At 37.7% G+C, this 21,620-nt stretch overlaps 1 protein-coding gene and 1 non-coding gene across 4 annotated transcripts in view; both read right to left on the bottom strand.

The window, feature by feature from the left end:
* RUNDC3B (RUN domain containing 3B) overlaps window positions 1-16,008 on the bottom strand; it is a 199,541-nt gene extending 183,533 nt beyond the window's left edge. For all 3 annotated transcript variants that reach the window (XM_003252340.4, XM_003252338.4, XM_003252339.4), the window contains exon 1: window positions 15,452-16,008. In XM_003252340.4, the coding sequence (XP_003252388.1) occupies window positions 15,452-15,573 (122 nt within the window). In that variant the 5' untranslated portion in view covers window positions 15,574-16,008. The remainder of the gene's footprint in view (window positions 1-15,451) is intronic.
* A 3,362-nt stretch (window positions 16,009-19,370) lies between these two features.
* Window positions 19,371-19,472, bottom strand: LOC115837435. Its single transcript, XR_004032476.1, has one exon. It is a non-coding gene; the product is annotated as a small nucleolar RNA U13 (small nucleolar RNA).
* Window positions 19,473-21,620: the final 2,148 nt, after the last annotated feature.

Here is a 21,620-nt window from a genome sequence, read left to right as displayed (position 1 = left end):
ATTAAAATAACAGTCAGCATCAATGATCAACAAAGAGATGGCTTCCAAGAGATATGACACAATCCACACCAAACATAATATAAGCAGTGACTACAGGTGATAATAAGCACAATACCCAGAGATATCCGTTCACTGGAAGGCCTATTTTCTCTCTCATATTTTACATCAGAAACACAAGAGAATTTTTCAGAATCAACAATTTGCAGGTCTGGGCACGGTGGCTCACGCCTGTAATCCCAACACTTTGGGAGGCCAAGGCGGGTGGATCACCTGAGGTAAGGAGTTTGAGACCAGCCTGGCCAACATGGTGAAACTCCATCTCTACTAAAAATATAAAAATTAGCCAGGTGTGGTGGCACACACTTGTAGTCCCAGCTACTCAGGAGGCTGAGGCAGGTGAATCACTTGAACCTGGGAGGAACAGGTTGCAGTGAGCCAAGATGGTGCCAGTGCACTCCAGCCTGGGTGAAAGAGCGGAAACAAACAAACAAACAAAGTAATTTCCCTTCTTTTTTCAAATATTATGCAACTTACGAATTCTCAGCTGGGCGTGTTGGCTCATGCCTGTAATCCTAGCACTTTGGGAGGCTGAGGCAGGCAGATTGCCTGAGCTCAGGAGTTCGAGACTAGCCTGGGCAACATGGTGAAACCCTGTCTCTACTAAAATACAAAAAAAAAAAAAAAAAAAAATCAGCTGAGCATGGCGGCATGCACCTGTAGTCCCAGCTACTCAGGAGGCTGAGGCAGGAAAATTGCTTGAACCTGGGAGGCAGAGGTTGCAGTAAGCCCAGATCATGCCACTGCACTCCAGCCTGGCAACAGAGTGAGACTCCCTGCCCCGCACCCACACACCCAAAAAAGAATTCTCAAACATCATGTGTATTTTCCTCTTTCTTTTCTAATATAATTTTAACATATTTAAAATATTTTATAATGAGAAAAAATACCTTTCACATATCCTTTAAGCAGGGGTCTACAGACTGTTGTCCACAGGCCTAATCCAACTAGTTAAACGTTTTTGTAAATAAACTTTTATTGGAACCAAAAAAAGTCCCAACCATCTTCCCTGAAATTTGTACCCTGAAACATGAAACTCTCTTTGTGATATTTTATTATTTCAAAAAATTTTACCCAATGTAAAAATCAACTTAAAAATAAAGGAAGAAAGCAGGGCCAGGTGTGGTGGCTCACGCCTGTAATCCCAACACTTTGCAAAGCTGAGGCCACAGGATGGCTTGAGGTCAGGAGTTTGAGTAACAAAGCGAGACCCCATCTCTATAAAGAAATGTAAAAATTAGTCAGGCATGGTGGAAAGAGGCTGTTATTTTAAGCAACTCAGAAGGCTGAGGCAAGAGGATAACTTGAGCCCAGGAATTCAAGGTCACAGTGGGCTATGGTCATGCGTTCGCACTCCAGCCTGTGTAACAGAGCAAGACGCTGTCTCTAAAAAGGAAAATTTTAGAAATTAAATAAAGAGACAGATGTGTATTTAAAATATTTTCTCAATCTGTACTGTCAAAATTTATTTTAAAAGAGGATTGTTAATCTAGACACTTAAGAATGGAAATACTATATTATTAACATCTTGTATTGCTATATAAGCAGACTGATGACAGCAGATTGCCAAACATAAAAAATAACGTTAGAAGCACACTCTTAAAATAAAAAAGACAGTTTGCTGAGAATGATGGTTTCCAGCTTCATGCACATGTACCCTAGAACCTAAAGTATAATAAAAATATATATATAAAATAAATAAATAAATAAGACAAAACTTTCCAAAAAGATTCATCTAAAATTAGTAAGCTATCAAACCAAGAAAACTTCCTATCTTAAAATAAATTGGTTTAATCTCATATGAAAGAACTCCGAATTAAAATTATTTTAATAAAGAACACTTTATATACTTGGATCACATATCCCTTGGGAATCCAATTGTTCTTTATCCAAGAACAAATAAAAATATTCAAATAGAATACTTTAACATAAGTGAGCTTCCTAGTAAGCTAGGACATTAAAAGCAGCAATAGAACAATATGAAGAACAGAAAAAAACCATAACATATAGTCTTCATGTTTTATCAACACTAGAATGCTAAGAAAATGAAAGTTCCCAGTTTCTGTCTATGCAAACACACACATAAGCTGACTTGTATCACAGACAATCAAGACAGCACAGTATTAAAATATATATATATATGTTTTGAAGCCAGATATATCTGGGTTTGAATTCTGGCAATGTTAGCCTTAACTATAAAATAAATCTAATTTAAATAAAAATTAAATTAATTAATTAAAATTTCCATTATTCATCACAAAGGCTGAATCTAATATTTTTCCTCCAAAAAGCATATTGTCCATGTATAAATTAAATATATTTTCTTATCATGTTAAGATATAGATGTTTTGTGGTTGATTTATTAAAATTTTAAATTGTTATTAATATTAATTTTGAGATTAGACCTGATATATAACAGAAGATTTGGTTTTGTAAATATTAAGATTTAAAAATCACAAAATCTAATGTTAAATATGAATCTTTGGAGGATATTGTTTTCCTAACCTCTTCTAAAGACAATCACCATCACTGGAGATAACAGACAATAAATCATTTTACTTAGCTAAAACAACAAAATGTGTGCATTATATCCACTTTCTATCTTTCATAAAATATTTTCAAAACAATATGTATTTTGGAGAATTTGTTTTTGAATGTGCAATCTAGTGTCAGAGTAAAAGAGGAAGGCAGGGAAGAAGAGCTCTTTCATTTAGTGCACATTCAGCTGTCGGCCAGCTTTTGGTAAACAGTAGTTACTGTGATTGTTTACTGTCGCCCCCAAATCAGTGCATTTTGTTGTTTTGGCTTGCTGGAGGAAGGGTGCTAGAAAATATGCCAAATCTAAGTTGAAAACCCTGAAAGGCAAGGAGCAAACTGTAGGTTGTTCAAGACTAACCATGGTTAAAACCTAGTCTGGATTCAGCACAGTCCCTGACTGGATGAAAGCAATCAGCTACTACTCTATCTTATGGTGGAAGATGAACACTAGTAAAGCAAAGTGGTCATTAACCTACACTATTGGCCATGGGTACTAGTAAACTGTTGGCGATATCTTTCTAAAATTGAGTGGTGCATTCCATCTGTTTACTCCACTGTGGTCTATTTCTATTGTATACTATGTTCTTATGAATACTTTGACACATAATGGTTGACAAAAGCGTAAACATGACAGTACTAAAAGAACAACAAAACTATTAAAGAAAGAACTTAATAAACATTGTGTGGCTTCAATAACATTCTAGATGTGACAAAAGATAGGACTACATGACAAAGAAAGGAGTAAGAGAGAGAAAAAACAGACCATAAAAGTAGATATAAAGATAATTCAAAATTCTAAATTAATAAGAACTTTAAGATAAATGTGAGTAATATGTTCAAGAGATGAGAAGAAATGAAGGACACAGGTAAAAAGACAGGTTTTTAAAATCAGAGGGTTAGAGTCTATTTTAAAAAATCAAATAAAAATTCTAGAACTACCTGAAATTAAAAACTCATTCAATGGATTAAACAGTAGAATAGACAAAGCATAAGACATAATTAATGAACTAGAAAAGGAGTCAACAGAAAACATACAAGCTGAAGCATAAAGAGAAAGAAGAATAGAAACCATGGGAAAGAATATGAATCAAGTGAGGCCTGGTAAAGTTTAACATAATGTAATTGGAGTGTAAAAAGATAATGGAGACACATGTGGTGGCTCATGCCTGTCATTCCAACACTTTTGGAGGCTCAGGCAGGAGGAATGCCTGAGGCCAGCAGTTTGAGACCAGCCTGGGCAACATAGCAAGATCCTGTATCTACAAATTAAAAAAAAAAAAATTAGCTGGGTGTGGTGGTGCATGTTTGCAGTCCTAGCTACTCAGGAGGCTGAGGATCACTGGAACCCAGGAGTTCAGGGTTGCAGTGAGCTATGACCGCACTACTGCACTCCAGCCTGGGCAACACAGCAAGACCCGACCTCTAAAAAATAAAAATAAAAAGTAAAAAGAAGATAATAACCAAAATTTTTCCAAAACTGAGGAAGGGAAAATGGAAAGGGTAAATATGTGGATAAATATAAATGTGTATTTCCTAAATATCTACTGTAAAATATGGTAATAAAATAATGTTGTAAGATTATATATATATATATATATATACACACACACATATATATGTAAGTATGTTTTAGGATGTGGGGGAATAAATGGTTCTAACACTATTGGAGAAGTAGTAAAAGTTACAATTTGCACTAAACTGTAATAAATCAAAGGTAACTGCCAAAAGAATAGAAATATATATAAACATATATAAAGAAATGGAATATATGACTCACAAGTTCATGAAGTAAAAAACTGGAATCATGGAATAAATGGAACTATAAAAATATTAATATTTAATAAGGCAAGAAAGGAGAAAAAAGCAAACATACAATGAACAGTAAGATAGCTATAAATCCAAATATAATAGTAACAACATTAATTAAAATGGGCTAAATAAAAGACTAAGATTATCAGACTACATAAAATGCAAAATTCAATCCTATCTTACCTACAAGGACACTCTAAATATAAGAGCCCAGAAAGAGCAAAAGTGAAAGTAAAAGATGGAAAAAGAGACATCATATGAACATTAGCTAAAAGAATGCTATTATAACTGTATTAATAGCAGATAAAACAGACTTTAAGGCACTAGCATTATTAGAGATAATGAGGGGCATTTCATGATGACAATGAATCAAACTACTAGGAAGAGACCACAATTCTAAATCTCCATAAAACTAGTAATAAAACAAAATATTTATAGTAAAAATCACAAAACTAAAAGGAGAAACAGACAAATCTACAGTCACAGAGGTAGACTTTAACACATCTCTCTCAACACTAAATAGTATACAAAAAACAAGTAAGAATACAGAGGATATGAACAAGGCAATTAAAACACTAGACTTAACTGACATATAAATCATGCAATCAACAATGACAGAATACACATTATTTCCAAATGCATATGAAATATATGTTGAAATTAACCATATACTGCATCATAAAGCAAGCATCAACAAATTTCAAAAGCTCGAAATCTTTCAGAATATGTTCTCTGCACAACAGAATTCATTCGAAATCAACAAATAAAAGGTAACTAAAAAACCTTCAACTGTTTGAAAGTTAGACAATAAATTTTTTTTTTTTTTTTGAGAAGGAGTCTCGCTCTGTCACCCAGGCTGGAGTGCAGTGGTGTGCGGTCTCTTCTCACTGCAAGCTCAGCCTCCTGGGTTCACGCCATTCTCCTGCCTCAGCCTCCCGAGTAGCAGGGACTACAGGCGCCTGCCACCACGCCTGGCTAATTTTTTGTATTTTCAGTAGAGACGGGGTTTCACCATGTCAGCCAGGATAGTCTCGATCTCCTGACCTCGTGATCCACCCGCCTCGGCCTCCCAAAGTGCTGAGATTACAGGTGTGAGCCACCATGCCCGGCCGACAATAGATTTTTAAATAAACAGGAATCGACAGAGAAAATTAACAAAGTCATAACACGAGTCGACAGAGAAACTCAACAAAGTCAAATGCTGGTTCTTTGAAAAAGTTGGTAAAATTAATAAATGCCTAGCAAAATAAATGGGGAAAATGGAGATTATAATATCAGGAAAGAAAAATGGGAAATCACTACAGATCTTTCAAACAATAAAAAGACATTAAGAGGATATTAAGAAAAGTCTTAGCAAAAAAAAAAATTGACAATGTAAATGAAATAGGTATGTTCCTTGAAAAATCTACTGAAACTCATACCAGAAGACACAGGAAATCTGAATTGTTCAGTATTTATTAAATGAATTGATTCCGTTACTAAATGATTTCCCACAAAGACAATTTGCGGTTCACATTGCTTCCCTGGTGAATTCTTCCAAAGGTTTAAGAAAGAAGTATCAGTCTTACACAAACTTTTCTACAGAACAGGGGAGGAAACACATACACACACACACACACACACACACACACACAAACACACACTTCCTAACTTGTTTTATAAAGCCAAATAACCTTAATGACAAAACCAGACAAGAACATTATAAGAAAGGACAATTACATACCAATCTCTACCATGAATAAATATGCAAAAATCCCAAACAAAATATTAACTCCCTGAATGCAAAGATATGTCAAAAAGACAATACATCACAACTGTTTTTTTATTCTAGAGTGGTTTAACATGCAAAAGTCAACATAATTCACTATGAAAACAATAAAAGAGAGAAAAATCATGTTTATCTTGAAAGACAAAAAATTAATAATACAATAATCAGCATCCATTTATGATAAAAATTCTCAGCAATTTAGAAATAGAAGGAAACCAAGAAAAACCTACTGCAAACATCCTATTTGATAATAAAATTTTGAATGTTTTCTGCAACACTGCATTAGTGGTCCTAGCCAGTGCAATAAGACAAAAAAGAAAAGCCATAAAGATTGTAAAAGGAAGAAATAAAATAAGTAAATGACATGACCGTGTACTCAGAAAAAAAATTTTTAACTGCAAAAAATCTGTTAGAATTAATAAAGAAATCTGGTAAGACTGTTAGATATAAGACCAGTATTTTAAAAGGTCAAATTTATATCGATATACCAACAACCACAAGAAAATGAAAAGTTTTCAATGATTTCAGTTACCATAATATAAAAATATATCAAATATGCAAGAATAAATAAGAGATTAAAATATCTATATATGCAAAACTACATTATTGAGAAAAATTCTAGAATATTTAAACATATAAAGAAATAGATTATGTTCATGGGTTGCACGTAAGTCTTAATATTATAAAGATGACAGTTTTCCCAAAACTGATTTATAGTACCAGTGCAAGCTTAATAAAAATCCCAGAAAAATATTTTAACAGAAATTGACAAGTTGATTCTAAAATTTAGTTTGTAAAAGGCCAAGAATAGCCAAGATAATCTTGAAAAATAAAGCTCGATAACTTATATTACCAAACATCAAGACATAATATAAAGTTATAGGTATTAATTTAGTATTATATTAGCTCAGGACAGACAAATAGACTATTGGAAAAAAGAAAGTCTAGAAATAGACCACAAATTATCCAGTCACCTAAGATAAATGTGATGCATGAGTGTAGTAGAGAAAGTATGGTTGATATAGTTTGGCTGTGTCCCCACCCAAATCTCATCTTGAATTGTAGTTCCCATAATCCCCACATATCATGGGAGGGAGCAGATGGGAGGTAATTGAATCATGGGGATGGTTGCCCCCATGCTAGTATCATGATAGTAAGTAAGCACTCACGAGAGCTGATGGTTTTATAAGGGGTTTCCCCCTTTGCTTGGTTCTCATGTTCTCATTTTTCTCTCTCCTGCTACCTTGTGAAGAAGGACATGTTTGCTTCCCCTTCTACCATGCTTGTAAGTTTCCTGAGGCCTCCCCAGCCCTGCAGACCAATGAATCAATTAAACCTCTTTCCTTCATAAATTACCCAGTCTCGGGTGTGTCCTCATAGCAGCAGGAGAACAAACTAATACAATGGTCTTTCCAATAAATGGTACTAGGTCAGTTGATTTTCCTTAAGGGAAATATTTAATCTTGACTCCTGTACTTCACACCATAAATAAACTACAGATGGACTGTTGATATAAATGTAAAAATAAAACAATAAAGCTTTAGAAGAAAAAAGAATATTTTCATTACTTTGGAGTAGGCTGGCTTCTTAAAGACATTACAATAAGCATTAACCATGAAGGAAATACATGGGCCATTTTACAATCAGAAATTTCTACTCATCAAAACATACTACAGAGTGAAAAATAAAGCCACCAAATGGAAGACATTTGCATTACACATATCCAACAAAAGATTCCCATACAGAATGTACAAAGAACTGCACATCTAAAAAATAAACTAAAAGCAGAGATTCCAGTTGCTAAGTGACTTGAATTGACATTTTATGAAAGAAAATCTCCAAATGGCCTATAGACTTATGGAAAGGTGCTTGACTTCATTAGACATCAAGAAAATGCAAACTAAAACCACCATGTGACACCCCAACAAACATACAAGATTGGCTAAAATGAAAGAAAATGTCAAGCATTAGTTAGGATACAGAACAACTGGAACTCCTACACACTGCTTACTAGTATGAGTGTTGGTACAACTCCTTTTGAAAACTTTCACATCTACTGAAGCTGAATATCTGCATGCCATATGACTCATCAATTCCACTCCAAGCTAATATCAGACAGAAAAATGTACATATCGTCACAAAAATAAATACGAATGCTTAGTTAGTAGTAGTCAAAAAGTAGAAACAACTCAAATGACAACCAGTGACAGAATGGAAATACTGTGGTATATTCATCCAATGGAATAAGATACAGCAATGAAAATGAACAAACTACAGCAACATGCAACAAAACGGATGAACCTCACAAACATAATGTTGAACAAAATAAGCTAAACACAAAAAGGTATATACTGTATTATTCCATTCATTTAAAATATTTAAAAAGGCAAAACAAACCATGGTGTTAAAAACCAGGGTATTAACTACAAGAAAGCAAGGAGGAGGTCTTGATATTTGAACAGTTCTTTCTCTTGACCTGGGTGCTAGTTACAACATTGTGCCCTACCACAAAAATGAATTGAGCTGCACAGTTATGCTACGTATGCTTCTCTATATGGAAAGTATAAGTCAATAAAAATTTATATTAAAAGAATAGTGGCATAGTAGAGCTAGAAATAAGGCTAAAAGCATTATCACGATGTCCTACATACCTCGTAGAGGTTGACTACAGACTTGACACTAAGATTTCTAACAGCTGCATGAGAAAAAGATAAAGTTGTCAGTTATACATTCGTGTCCAGTAAATACAAATAAATCAATTGCTTGAAAATACAAATTGTTGGCACTAAACACAGAGATTTCTCACAGAAGTCTTCACAAAAAAGAAGCCCCTTTTGACATAATAATGTCCTTGACAATAACTTCAAGACCCTCTGTGACTGCTTCTTATGATGACCTTCAATGCAGACTGATAGAATCTTTCCAATATACAACTGAGTAAAAGCAATTGGGGATTGAAGAGTGTGGAGCAATGCAGTCTACATACCCAATTCTCTCTGATGCTTTGGACTGACCCAGGGATATATTTTATAAACCTGTAAGAGGGAATAGAAGAGTGGGTAAGCTTCAAATATTCCCCCTTGAATATCATCTCTCAACTGAAATTTTGACAATTATCAAGCAGCAACAGCAAAGTTAAAATAAATACCCCCTAGTAAAGGACTGGGGGATAGCTAGTCTCTGTTGTCAATTAATATGAATGCAGTTTGGTTGGGGGAAGAGAGAATGACCTTTTGTGAATGCTGAAATGTCTACTCTAGGACTAGTGGTTGAAAAGAGGATCACCCTACCTCCATTGTGAGCATCTACTAATTAGAGCATGAAGAATCCTTAGAAATATTTAATAATACTGAACCTGCTTCCAAGGTATATAACTAATGTTGAATCCAAACTCAAAGTTCTACTACATATAAAATGACTAAAAGAGCTTTAGCCCAAAATATTATAATCACTATAGCCAAGGTATGAATAATCTTATGAGGCATACTCAAGCATACTCAAGCAAATAGTAACAAAAAAAGTAAATCACTGGATTTAAAGTTCTTTTTTTTCTTTTCTTTTTTTTTTTTTGAGACAAGAGTCTCACTCTTTCTCCCAGGCTGGGGTGAAGTAGTGAATCTCGGCTCACTGCAACCTCCGCCCCGGGGTTCAAGCGATTCTCCTGTCTCAGCCTCCCGCTGGAATTACAGGTGCCCCCCCACCCCCAACCCCCGCCACTGCACCCGACTAATGTTTGTATTTTTAGTAGAGATGGGGTTTCACCATGTTGGCCAGGCTGGTCTCGAACTCTTGACCTCAGGTGATCCATCTGCCTCAGCCTCCCAAAGTCCTAGGATTACAGGCATGAGCCACCACACCCAGCCAACAAATTTAAAGTTCTTTAAAGGATTATGCTGCAATTTGTATATGGTTGGTCTGTCCCCATCAAATGACATGTTGAAATTTGATCCCCAATGTGATGGTGTTGGGAGGTGGGGCCTAGCAGGAAGTATTTGGGTAATCATGGGGGAGGATGCCTCATGAATGGCTTGGTACTCATCTCCCAGTAGTGAGCCAGTTCTCACTCTAGTAAGGCTGGATTGGTCTCAAGGAAGAATGGATCAGTTCCTAGAAGAGTAGGTTGATATAAAACCAGAATGCCCTTTAGGTTTGGTCTCTCTTCACATCTGCCTGCTTCCCCTTTGACTCTCTCCACCATGTTTTGATGAAGCACAAAAGCCCTCACCAGAAGCCCAGCAGATGCTGGGGCCATGGTTTTTGTACAGCCTACAGAACTGTTAGCTAAATAAACCTCTTTTCTTTATAAACTACCCCACCTCAGGTATTCCTTTATAGCAACACAAAACAGGGTAAGACAGATTATACTGTCATTAATATTTAATAACATTTCACATATCTGCATTTCTCCCACCAAGTTCAAGCATAGACTAGACAGTTTTTCTGATTAGTTAGCACCAGAATGTTAAGAAGTTCAGATTGCTAAAGCTCACTAAACTTAACTCAGGCCTCTGGGTGCTTTTTTTTTTTAAAAAAAAATTAAACACCTGATAAGTTTAGTTATATACTTTCCCAGGTCACAACAAATTATAATCTGCAAGTCAGAATGGGAAGTACAAAGAAAAGAACTGCTAGAAATAGAAAACGTTGTAAGAAATAACAAATAACTTGGTAGGAAGAAACAGAAGGATGCAAAAGCTCAAAGAACTCCAAACACATAATCTTCTGGGGCCACTTAGGCAAAAGCTCTACATGCCACAAGAGTCTCCAAGGGCAACCACTGCTCAGTGGGCATATTCATAGAGGAAGATACAGAGTAAAGTCATCAATAAGGATTACATTATTCTATGTATAGTCTTTTTCAAGAAGGTAGGGAAAAGTGTAATCATTTTTTTAAAGCAATCCATTCAAAATATTGTAAATATTACGTGTTGTGGATTAAATTTGCATGCTTAAATAAATTTCAGTTATACAAATCCTGCACTCCAAAATAAATGCTGAGCAAAGCACTATAGTTGATGAAGGATTTTAAGCTTAACTCAAATATTAGTTACGTATAAAAATATAAGCTTCTCATTCCCTGGCTATAATGGAAAAACTGAGGTGCTAATGTAATTTGAAATAATATTCAGGTTCTGAAATAATATCATGACCTATAGAAAACTAAGACTATGCATACGTTATTAAAAACACTTGAATTGTGAAATCATCACTTGTCTCCACCATGCTTATCACACTACTCTTTATATTCCTCTTAGTCCTTTATATTCCTTTAGTCCTTCCCAGCCACAAAACAGGAAAATTATGACTTTGCATGGGAAGTTTCTCTTAAAAGTATTGACTTAAAAGTTTGACAAGTGTTATTCTGAAATGTTTATATGTGTATATTTTAATAATTTGCTCATAAGACATTGTTAAGCCATAGAAAGAGAATTTAGATTTTAATACTCTGCCACCAAAACCAAAATCAAAGGAATATATAAGGTTTTCTGTTAACAATGAAGCTTATAAAGGACAGAAAGTGACTAATATCTGATTATCCATGGATAAAAATGCAAGTTTAAAAAATCTGAAGGGCTTTAACAACTTAATTTTCTGAAGTTCTAAACGATAGAGAATATACAGGGAAAATACTAGTTGGTTCTCAGTGCCAAAGTCAAGTGTATGAATATTTTGAAGTTGAGTGGGTAAGATTTAGAGTCCTCAAATGACCTACTATCTCTTCACCAAAATCTATGAAAAATATGAAAAAATAGTACTTATCTGATGAAATAAGGACCATGCAAATGTTTTTAGTCTATGACACGTAAATGTTCACTAAAAAAACTGATGAATTACATACATATATACAATCACAATGAGCCAAAATTCAATTCAGCTCTTTATCTGACTATCTTACTTATCCAAACAACCCATTTTCAAAGTTCAAAACTATATAATGCACTTGAATAAAGCTTTAAACATAAAGAATTGTGTTCTCACATAAGAAGACTTTAAACCTAAACTGAGCATACATCTAAATTGTTTAAGGGGTAAGGAAAAACATTACTGTGTAAGTATAAGTGGATACACTAGAATGATATATGCTGGTGACTTTTTTTTTTTGGTTTTGTAAATGGTTCAATTTTTTCCAGAACATCAGCAGAGAATTACAAAATCAAAGGCACAGTCCAAAATATTTTTGTTTATAGAGAAAAATGCATATACCTAATTTAGCTATTATAAATATTTATCTTATCATTATTACCCTGCTCATATTTGGAAAAATTCAAAACTAAATATAAACATATTTTGCTTAGAAGCCATTATTAATTTTAGGCCTATAATTGAAGTGTTAACAATGATCTAGTCCAATATTATTTTACAGATAACAAAAATGAACAAATGGAAAGGTTGCATGGCTTGTGAAAGTGCACACTAGTTAATGATAAAGTCAACCTAGAACCCAGTTATATTTCCACCAAATCAACTTCTTTCCAACTTGATTATCAAATCATCTCTGATTTGAGATATAAAAATAAAAAGGCCAGGTGCAAGGTGGCTCACGCCTGTAATCCCAGCACTTTGGGAGGCCAAGGCGGGCAGATCACGAGGTCAGCAGATCGAGACCATCCTGGCTAATACGGTGAAACCCCGTCTGTACTAAATAAAATACAAAAAATTAGCCGGGCGTGGTGGCAGGCGCCTGTAGTCCCAGCTACTCAGGAGGCTGAGGCAGGGTGAACCCGGGAGGCGGAGCTTGCAGTGAGCCGAGATCGCGCCACTGCTCTCCAGCCGGGGAGACAGAGCGAGACTCCGTCTCAAAAATAAATAAATAAAAAATAAAAAAAGAATTCATAAGAGACATGAGTGAAATACCCAGGGTTTGGTGACTCTGGAAAGTAAACTAGCAATAAATGCATAAATGCTGCTTTATTCATTTTTTTAAATTTGTAATGGGGATACTTAAAATATACAAATGGCCTATAGTGACTTTCTTCCAAAAAGTAAGTCATTCAGACAAAGTCTATCATATAGACCCCATTACTACAAACGGATAATTTACATGCACCATCAACTATTTGGATCAGAAGAACAGCCTTAATATTATCCATATAAATAACAACACAAATGAAATCCAGAGCAGAAACCACAACTTATTTTAGCTATTACACTAAATCTATGTGTAAACTGTAACTAAAGTTAGCACATACTCATTTCACAGTAGAAAAAATTATGTAAATAACAATCATGAAAATACAACTAATACAGAGAGCTGTCCCCAGAAATCAGTATGACGTTCCTAAAATTTCTTAAAGATAATTTAAAATTTAATTTAAATAAGGTTGAAATGCAAATCCTTTTCTTTTCAACTGTCTCTGATAAGGGCACACATGATCATTACATGACCTAAAGCCAGCCAAAACAAAAATGGAGAAGCAAAAGGGACAGTACCCATCACTGAATTTATTCATTCAATAAATATTTTTTGAGTGTTAGATGCTATACTGAGAATTTGAAAAAAAAAAAAAAAGAAGACTAAGCAAAAAGCAGATAGAATCACTGCCCTTGTGAAGTTTAACAAAAGCTGACAGAGCTTCTATTAAATATGTTACCCCCCAAGAAGCACTGTATATGTTGAAACTATCCTTATTTTTAAAGCAATTTTTAATGTCTGTATATATGGTTAAGAAAATTAGCCTTGCTTATTGTTCCACTTACCTACTTTAAAGATATTTACCTATATTTTAAAACACCTAACAGCCTATTTGTCTCAAAAAGTTACATCCTAGACAGCACAAATGGCAAATTAAACAGATACCATATTACTTTACCATTTACAACTCAAAGTGCTGTAATAATTACATACACATATACAATTACAGTCAATGAAGAAGGTCTTCTTGCTGAACATTTGTAATAATTCAAGTATTTTTTAAAAAAGTCACTGTGAGTTATTGCATTTAAGTCCTGGAATAATTATCTGTATTCCACTTAGGATGCTAGACACATTTTTACACAAGAAAAATAACGGAAAAATACAGAGAAATTGCAAAGGAAGAAGAAGTTTCATCATCATCTGATTCTTAAGAGGAATATCACTAGGTGATAATTAGGAGTCTGATGGAAGAAAGTAATTTTAAAACAACTTAATGGTTCAGAGAAGTTCCTAAGAAATTGACGCTTAGGGTTTCAATTTTTCTTAATACTCAGATATAAGACTTTAAGAAAATATATCAGCATGTTAAAAACCAGTTATCTCTGAATACTAGGCTTACTATAAATAGTAGTTATTCTTTTTTTTTTTTTTTTTTTTTTTTTTTTTTGACGGAGTCTCCCACTGTGGCCCCGGCTGGAGTGCAATGACATTATCTCAGCTCATTGCAACCGCCTCCCGGGTTCAAGCGATTCTCCTGCCTCACCCTCCCGAGTAGCTGGGATTACAGGCGCCCGCCACCACGCCCGGCTAATTTTTTGTATTTTTAGTAGAGACGAGGTTTCACTATGTTGGCCAGGCTGGTCTCGAACTACTGACCTCGTGATCCACCCGCCTCAGCCTCCCAAAGTGCTAGGATTACAGGCGTAAGCCACAGCGCCCGGCCCAATAGTAATTATTCTTTTACTGTTTCTATATTTTTCTGAAGAAAATACTACATTTGCAGTTATAAAGCATTAAGGAAAGGCAGGCCTTAAAATAAATCATTGACATAAAGACTAGGTATCCTCCACAGTCCCACTCTTAATAACAACTGCAGAAACAGCACTAGCACTGTAGCTGAAAAGTGGATAGTACACACACGCTCACATACACAATGGCTGGCATGTAGTAGGCACTCAACTAACGTGTGAAATGAAATGGGTGAAGATAATGTAAACAAGCCAAAACAACGAAATGCACTCTGATTTGGGGGCAACAGAGTAAACAATCACAGTAACTACCACTTTATCAAAAGCTGGCTGACCGTTGAATGGGCATTAAATGAAAGAGCTCTTCTTCCTTGCCCTCCTCTTTCACTCTGACACTAGATTGCACATTCAAAACAAATCCTCCCCCAGCCCCGCCCCAAGCTCTATCCTCCGGTACCTCCAGCACTGGAACTGACACAAAGTCCAGGGCTGCGGCGGTGTCCAGACCCCGGCCCCTGTCCAAGGAGCTGCGCGCTCACAGATTTGGCTGGCGCAACATAAGCGGGGGCACTGGGCGGCAGCCCATCATGCCCGGGACCCCCAGGGACCCGCGCGGAAACCCAGGGCTCTCAGCCCCGGCCGGAGGCTGGTTCCTCTCGCCCTGCGCTGCCGTACCTGCACACTGTGATCAGGTTCCTCCTCTCCACCGCAGCATTGCGGGCGCTCAGGCTTTTCTTGCCGCCTCCGCCGCCACCGCCGCGGATCCCGCTCAGGCCCCCCAGGCTCCGGGAGGCCATGGCGGGCTTACCCCCGTGCCCCTTTTGTCTCGTGCCACCCCGCACGCCCCCTACACCTGCTTAAGGGGGTTCTCGCTCGGTCCGCAACCGTGGGGGCGCGGGAAGGATGTAGGAAAGGAGCCTGGAGGGAGGAAGGGTGTGGAAGACAGCAGGGACTCGCACCCGGGGACTGATGGCTCGCCCTTGGCACCCGAGCTACACACACACACACACACACACACACACACACACACACACCACCTCCGCCCTCGGCGCGCCGCCGACTGCCGGGCTGCGCGTGCGGGTCGGCGTCGGGCGCTCTCCTCCTTCCCGAGGGACCTCAGCAGACGGCGCGCGCGCGAGCCCGTCGGCCCCTCACGCCCAACCACCCACACTCCGCAGCCACTCGTGCCCCAGCCCCGGAGGCAGCGGCAAGGCCCCCCGCCTCGCGTGCGCAGCCCCACCCTCTCTGCGCCTATCAAATCAACGCTACCCCCGCCGGATCCAATCGCGGCACCAGAGGGGCGGGGCCGGCCGCGCGGACCTTTTAAAGCAGCGGGCTCAAGCCCCGCCTCGACGCGTGGGCTGCTGTCAAGACGCCGGGCTCGCTTTCGCAGCCCGCTAGCTGTCGCCAGTAGCCACGCAGGCTAGCCGCGGGGATTGTGGGATGCGGGGCCCCACAGCGCCAGGGGCCGATTGCCACCCCTTGCCTGTAGCCAAGCTTTAACGGCTGATACCTATTTCCGTGGCTGCCTAGAAAGCAGCGCGCCGGCTCCCACACCCGACCTTGGGCCTGAGTACTAAGAAGGGAGGAGGGTTCCTTTTGTCCTGACGCCCTCCCAGGGGCTAATAAACAGCAACACAATGGCCCGAGGGGGGAATTGCTCGTAGAATCTCCTTCTTGGCGCATCTGGTGCCGACATTTCTTGCCCCTCCACACCATGTCGCTCCCACCTCAGCCTCCAGCGCAGCCCGCACCCGGGACTGACCGCCCGCCTAAAGAGGAGGGCGGTGCCAGTGTAGAGTCTTTTCGCGTCCTGGGCCGTGACTCCGGAATCGGGAGTCCGGGTCTGGGAATAGTAAGCGCAGGAACGACGCGGCCTCGGTCCAGCCGGGCTGCTCCCTCAGAGTCCTGGAGCGCCCTCCTCGACGCGCGTGTTCGGAAGCGGCCCCTTCCTAGAGCTTCTCACTACCCTCCGTTTTACGTGCAGGAGGGTCCCGGCTTGGGCCAGGTCCTCTGACACCCACGCTTGCTGTTTACCTCCTTTTGCACCAATATGCCCAGATTTTAGAGTGCAATGCTAAATGACTTACTCTCCCTGTGGGACCTAGCACAGTGCTGTACATAGAACAGGTTCTCAATAATGTTTCTCGAATTTAATTTGAAGTCACATTTGACATAATTTTTACTGAAATTTCACGGCTTCAGTGGCTCCAAAATCCATGTATCTTTCACCTCTGCTTTTGAAGTTTCTGTCAAAGAATGTTGTAGAATATATAGTTTTGTGTGGCTATCTCTATTTTTCTTATATATTATCCCTATTAATACAGGACATACTGTTACTCTTGAATGTTTTAACAACGCACGTTTGTGTAATAAAGTTGTAAATTCCTAATTTCTGAGGTTTTTAAAGTTTAAAAGTTTCTTTAAAATAATCGAAGAATCATCCTTTTCAGCTACCATGTCTAATTTTATTCTACTATTCTGTTTAGTAGAATAGAAATATATGGGCTGGGCGCGGTGGCTCACGCCTGTAATCCCAGCACTTTGGGAGGCTGAGGCGGGCGGATCAAGAGGTCAGGAGTTCGAGACCAGCCTGACCAACATAGTGAAACCCCGTCTGTACTAAAAATACAAAAATTAGCCGGGTGTGGTGGCACGCGCCTGTAGTGGCAGCTACTCGGTAGGCTGAGGCAGGAGAATCGTTTGAACCCGGGAAGCGGAGGTTGCAGTGAGCGGAGACTGCACCAGTGCACTCCAGCCTGGGCGACAGAGTGAGACTCCATATCTCTCTCTCTCTCTCTCTCTCTATATATATATATACACACACACACACATATATATGTATATATATACACACACATATATATATATATGTGTATATATATACACACACATATATGTGTGTATATATATACACACACATATATGTGTGTATATATACACACATATATATATATATGTGTATATATATACACACATATATATATATATGTATATATATTCCTCTCTCTCTCGCCATACGTATATAGTGTCGGTCTTAACTAATGTGCTACGATAAATATTCACTCATACATTAAAATTTTAAGAAAACAATTTAGTTAGACTTTACACTTTATCTTTCAAGTTAATAAAAGCAGGGGAGTTTTCTATATGTGGATGTTTGTGACTAGTCAGCGCACTTCTTCCAGAACATTATGTGTCTGCTCTCCTGTCACACGGAGGCTTATAAAAAGTCTTCTTCTAGGAGCTACAACTTAACTTGCCTCTTCTTGCTAGTCCAACAGTTTGGATTCAGAAGTAGCCATCAGGAAACAGATGCACTGGCTATGCAGGGAGTCTCTGCAAAATATTTGCACTGGCAATGACAAATACTACTCAAATTGATGTTATTATTTAACCACAGATAAAACTGCAGAAGGAAAAGAGTGGAAAGCCATTAGTTATCAAGAAAATTTCTAAAAACCCATGGTTGGGTGTGTCGTGAGTAAGGGAGAGAACACACAGGCCTCTGAAGCATTTATCAAGAAGATAAAAGTGAGTGATCATGACAGAACGAGAAAAGTGAGATGTTACTATCCTCAAAATTGGCTTCCTAGCCTCCAGTACATTTTCATGTTATTTGCACTGCGAACTATGACTGAAAACTTAGTAAAACTCCATCTTAAATGATGAGGTAATCATGTTATTTCCCTTTTTTCTTTTTGAGTCGCTGGGACTACAGGCGCCCGCCACCATGCCCCGCTAATTTTTTTGTATTTTTAGTAGAGACGGGGTTTCACCGTGTTAGCCAGGAATAGTCTCGATCTCCTGACCTCGTGATCCACCCGGCTCGGCCTCCCAAAGTTCTGGGATTACAGGCGTGAGCCGCCGCGCCCGACCATAATGTTATTTTTCAAATGTCACTCTTAGAAGGATTTAGTTGACATGTTAGTACTTGCTTACCAAGACTTTGCCATAAACAAGCTGTGTTTTTGTTTTTTGTTTTGTTTTGTTTTATATATGGAGTGTCATTACACTGCCACATGCGGGCCTTATTTGATAAGGCTTTTCTCACTTTAATCCCAAGTGGTATGCCCTGGGTCTCTTTCTCCCTCTAGATTACTAATCTGGATATTGTCAATCAATTTATTCAGTACACAGCATAATACTATTATAGAACTCCATGAGTCCACGTTACTTTTTGGACTTCTTTTGGCACCTATTTCAATTATTTTTATTTATTTAAGTATTGCACAAAGGTATTCAAAGATTTTACAAAGAGCCACAGTAAAAATTATGAAAACAGTAGATACCTAAATTAACTTATAGGAATTCTGTAGAACCGAATGGGCAGAACATACCCATTCACCGTTTTCCCAAATTCCTTCTTCTAATCGAAACAGACAAAATTACAAGTGCAACATATAAAATGTCCTCAAATATAAAATACTATAAAATGTAAATATAAAGTGCTATAAACCAGAGAGATTACCAAACCATAGTTTATTCTAGTCTCAGAGAAGTGGACTTTTTAAATATGCCATAAACCCAGCATCTGTACAGAAGAAACTAGAAACATTGAAGATGTAATTTTTTTAATTTTTATTTACTTTGACGTCAGATGGGTAATATGCTGACATCATAACAAGGATTGAGTGAGGCACATCTCACATATGTGTAAAAGCTCAATCATCATGCTTATGAACCACAAATGGATAGATACAAATTTTTTCAAATCCACACATCAAGTATCATCATAAGCAAAATCAAAAGTAAATGAGACCGAGAAAACATTTTTAAAACTCAAATCATAGACAAAGAGCTAATTTCCTCTATAAAGTACTCCTGCAGATCAATAAGCACTGTTTCAGTGGCACAATGAATGTGAAAGCCAAATTGCAGTGAGAAAAAAGTCAGTGGGAAATGAGTATCACACAATCTCAAAAAGTTATGAAAGAGGAGAAAAAGAGTGGTGGTGTGGGGGAACATTGAACAGAGGGACGTTGGTGTTTTATTGCTATCATGTCATTATTTTTCACAGAAGAGACTTGAGCATCTTTTGAAGCTGATGCAATGAATCTACTGGGAGGGAAAGGTTAGTAATGCAAGAGAGAAAAAAAAACTATCAGAAGTGAGCATGAAGAAAATGTACGAAAATTGCTTTTTAAAAAAAAAAGTCCATTTGAGAGTAAGTCAAGAGAAACAGAACACTCAGGGGAGGTATGGGTTTCCGTTGAGAAGAGGAAGCAGAAAGACCATTCCAAAGAATTGGAGAATGCAAGGTGGTATTGGTCATAGAGCAAAAGTTCCAGAGAGCATCAGGGAAGGGAGTACAGAGAGGGTCATGGGCAAGGAAGCGCAAAGCATGCTCATTAATAGGGTGTGGGTAGTGAGGTGGGTATTACAGGCTATGATAGACACATAGTGAAGAGTACCTTGATGGGTCTCCCACACTGTTCTCTGTAAAAAGTCAATGGGTAAAGGCTGATCGAAACAAAGTGGATTTTGTCCTACAGTTTCTTTGAGGAGGGCAAATACCCTCAGTTCGAACAGAGGATATTTTTCTTTTTAAATTTTTTTATCATGTAGAAGGGCGTTAACAAACCAGAAATTATAGACTCCAGACATTGTATGGATTGCATCAATTAATCATCAGAACCATTCTCTAAAGTATTATTATATTCTCCCATTTACAAACAAGGAAACAGAGACTTGGAGACATTAAGTAACATATAGAAAGTCACATAGTAAATGGCAGAGCCAGGATTGAAATCTAAATCATCAGCTAGAAAATCTATTATTTTTTTAAGTTTATTATTTTAAACACAGGGTCTTACTCTGTGGCCCAAGATGGAGTACAGTGGGTAATCATGGCTTACCTCGGCCTTGAACTCCTGGGTTCAAGGGATACTCAAGGGCTCAGCCTCCTAAGTAGCTGGGACTACAGGCATGCACCACCACAGCTGTCTAGTTGTTTTTATTTTTAAAAATGTTTTATTGAGACAAGGTCTCACTATGTTGCACAGATTGCTCATGAACTCCTGGTCTCATGCGATCCTCCCTTCTTGGCCTCCCCAAGTGTGGGGATTACAGGCATGCACCACCATGACTGGCCCAAAATTTATTGGTTTTTTTTTAACATGTTTCACTGCCTTTTTTAAGAAAGTAACTCCAGATAAGGCTTAAACACATACTGTACACATGGTTCTTAAGAATCAAGAAAGATTTTACACACTGACCAACTGTATCACTCATGGAATGTAGTCTCTAGATAATTCTGGAGCTCAGGCTTTCATTTTTTATTCAGAAAGTGTATTCTGAATCAAAAGATATGCATAATTTTAACCACAAATTAAATTTTTTCCTAGAGATGTTTTACCAATTTACATCCTACTAACAGTACATAAGTTTTCTTACACTCTTGCTCACTCTAGGAACTATTGTTCTTTTTATTGTTTTTCTGCATAACAAGCAAAGAGCAATATCTTTTTGATATTTTAACTTGTTTTTTGTTAGTAATGAAAATGCACATTTATTTTGTGCGCTTATTGTTCATTTATGTTTTGTCCGTTCATGCCCTTTACCCATATTTTCCAAAAAATATTGGTCTTCATTATAGTGGCTCATCATCATATTTGTTTATTGTATGTATGACAAATACTTTTCCCAGTTCATTGTTTGCCTTACCTACGGTGTGAGTTATTTATAAGGAGATGTTTAAAATATTTTATATAAATGAAATTCATCAATATTTTCCTTTATTGGTTTTTCCTTTGATCATTTTACAATAGCCTTTGCCACCTCCAAGATTATATACTTTATGGTTTCTTTTTTATATCAAAAATAGTTAACCTATTTGCACTAT

The sequence above is a fragment of the Nomascus leucogenys genome, chromosome 11 (assembly GCF_006542625.1).
Source record: "Nomascus leucogenys isolate Asia chromosome 11, Asia_NLE_v1, whole genome shotgun sequence".
NCBI classification, from domain to species: domain Eukaryota; kingdom Metazoa; phylum Chordata; class Mammalia; order Primates; family Hylobatidae; genus Nomascus; species Nomascus leucogenys.
Note: the sequence above shows the minus strand (reverse complement) of the source record. Positions and strands in the feature narration are given on the sequence as shown.